The 1,580-nt window shown below is 46.5% G+C and overlaps 1 protein-coding gene across 1 annotated transcript in view; it reads right to left on the minus strand.

The window, feature by feature from the left end:
* Positions 1-1,580, minus strand: part of LOC108799564 (ADP-ribosylation factor-like protein 13B) — a 16,967-nt gene continuing 15,387 nt past the window's right edge. The window contains exons 10-11 of the mRNA XM_018571441.1: positions 1,241-1,342; positions 1-68 (exon numbers count right to left, since the gene is read on the minus strand). Coding sequence (XP_018426943.1) covers positions 1-68; positions 1,241-1,342 — 170 coding nt within the window. The remainder of the gene's footprint in view (positions 69-1,240; positions 1,343-1,580) is intronic.

A 1,580-nucleotide genomic window follows, 5' to 3' on the forward strand; every position in this document is an offset into this window, starting at 1 on the left:
TTATGGATTGACCTTCCTTTGCGTTTCTTGCTTTAGCTTTAAAGCTTGCATAGCTTTTCGGTAAAGATCTGCAGGATAGAAAAGCATCAAATGTATCAAAATATGTCCGGAATAAACTAATTTACATATTTATTTTTTAACAATACTATGACTATGAACCATGGGACCCCGTGGCAGAATTTACTGCCCTCAAATCAGGAATAATCCTCCTATTGGTGGACATGTGACGGAGTGAGTCATGTGGTCACCTTTCAGGGTAAATTGTGCTCCATCCTAATCTATAAGACCCCAAAAGCCACCAGATGGCGCTAAGAGAGTATTTATGAATGAGAACTCCGCTGTGGGATCATGGGACATGTACCTTCCAGTCATTACAGAGGGATGGGACATGTACCTTCTGGTCATTACAGAGGGATGGCACATGTACCTTCCAGTCATTACAGAGGGATGGCACATGCACCTTCCAGTCATTACAGAGGGATGGCACATGCACCTTCCAGTCATTACAGAGGGAAGGGACCTGCTGTTTGACTGTTGGCCTTCTGTTTGCAGGAACTGTGAATCCAGCTACCCACAGTGGCCCTACCAAACATGCCCAGTGTCCTCTCTGCAGTGCCATGGTGACCCTACTTTGAGAACCAATGGATTATTGTGAGGTGCGCTCAAAGGAACCAAAAAGCCCTCCAATGGACCACTGCAATGCCAAGTCCTAAAACACAAAGTATCAACATTCCTCACCTACATCACAAATCCGGAAAATAAAAGGTTTTGACTTAATTTTAGGATCATAGGTGGGGCCATGCACCATGCCATTGGGTCACCCGTACATCCAGAGCTGCCGGTTCATACCACAGATAGATCCTACCATGAGCGCTGTAAACCAAGCAATCTGGATGCACAGCTGGCCCAAAGACACAAAGAAATGACCTTCAAATGTTTCATAGGAAGTAATAAATCCAATAAAATACTAAATAATAATTATGAAAACTGAAAATATGTTGTGATGGAAAATCTCACTTCCAGGGTGCCGGTGCTGCCAATAGGCAAACTAGGCAGCCGCCTAGGGCGCACTGCTGCCCTGGGTGCACTGCTACATAGGCCGCAGCCTTGACCATTCATCCCTTATGGCGCCTCCCGTCTATTTCAAATTGCAAAAGCCAATGGCAGGATGGCTATTGCACCGGAGCATAACTGAGAGACAACTTCCTCTCTCAGGTTCGCTCCTCTGCTCAGGTCCTACCGAATGTTTGGCCCATGTCTCCTGTAGAGCGGACGCCATCCAGAGATTTTATTTGTTGTTTTGGCGGCGGCGGCGGTCTCCTCTTCTTTCTTCTCTTGGAACCTAAAAAAAAAAAACCCCATAGAAATTGAATACTGATAGAAGAGGAAATAAAATGCGGTGTCATCCTTCCTCCCCCCGCTCAGCTCCTGGCAACCAGTGACGTCAGTGAGCTGGGTGGGACGCCCAACCTGGGATGCTCTGGCCGGAAAAGGGGGCGGCAGGTGACCCAGTGAGATGACACCTGAGGCAACCTCCTCACTGTATATAACAAATATAGATATAACAGTATAACAGAAAG

This window comes from Nanorana parkeri, unplaced genomic scaffold (assembly GCF_000935625.1).
Source record: "Nanorana parkeri isolate BGI_ZX_2015 unplaced genomic scaffold, ASM93562v1 scaffold1760, whole genome shotgun sequence".
Classification (NCBI taxonomy): domain Eukaryota; kingdom Metazoa; phylum Chordata; class Amphibia; order Anura; family Dicroglossidae; genus Nanorana; species Nanorana parkeri.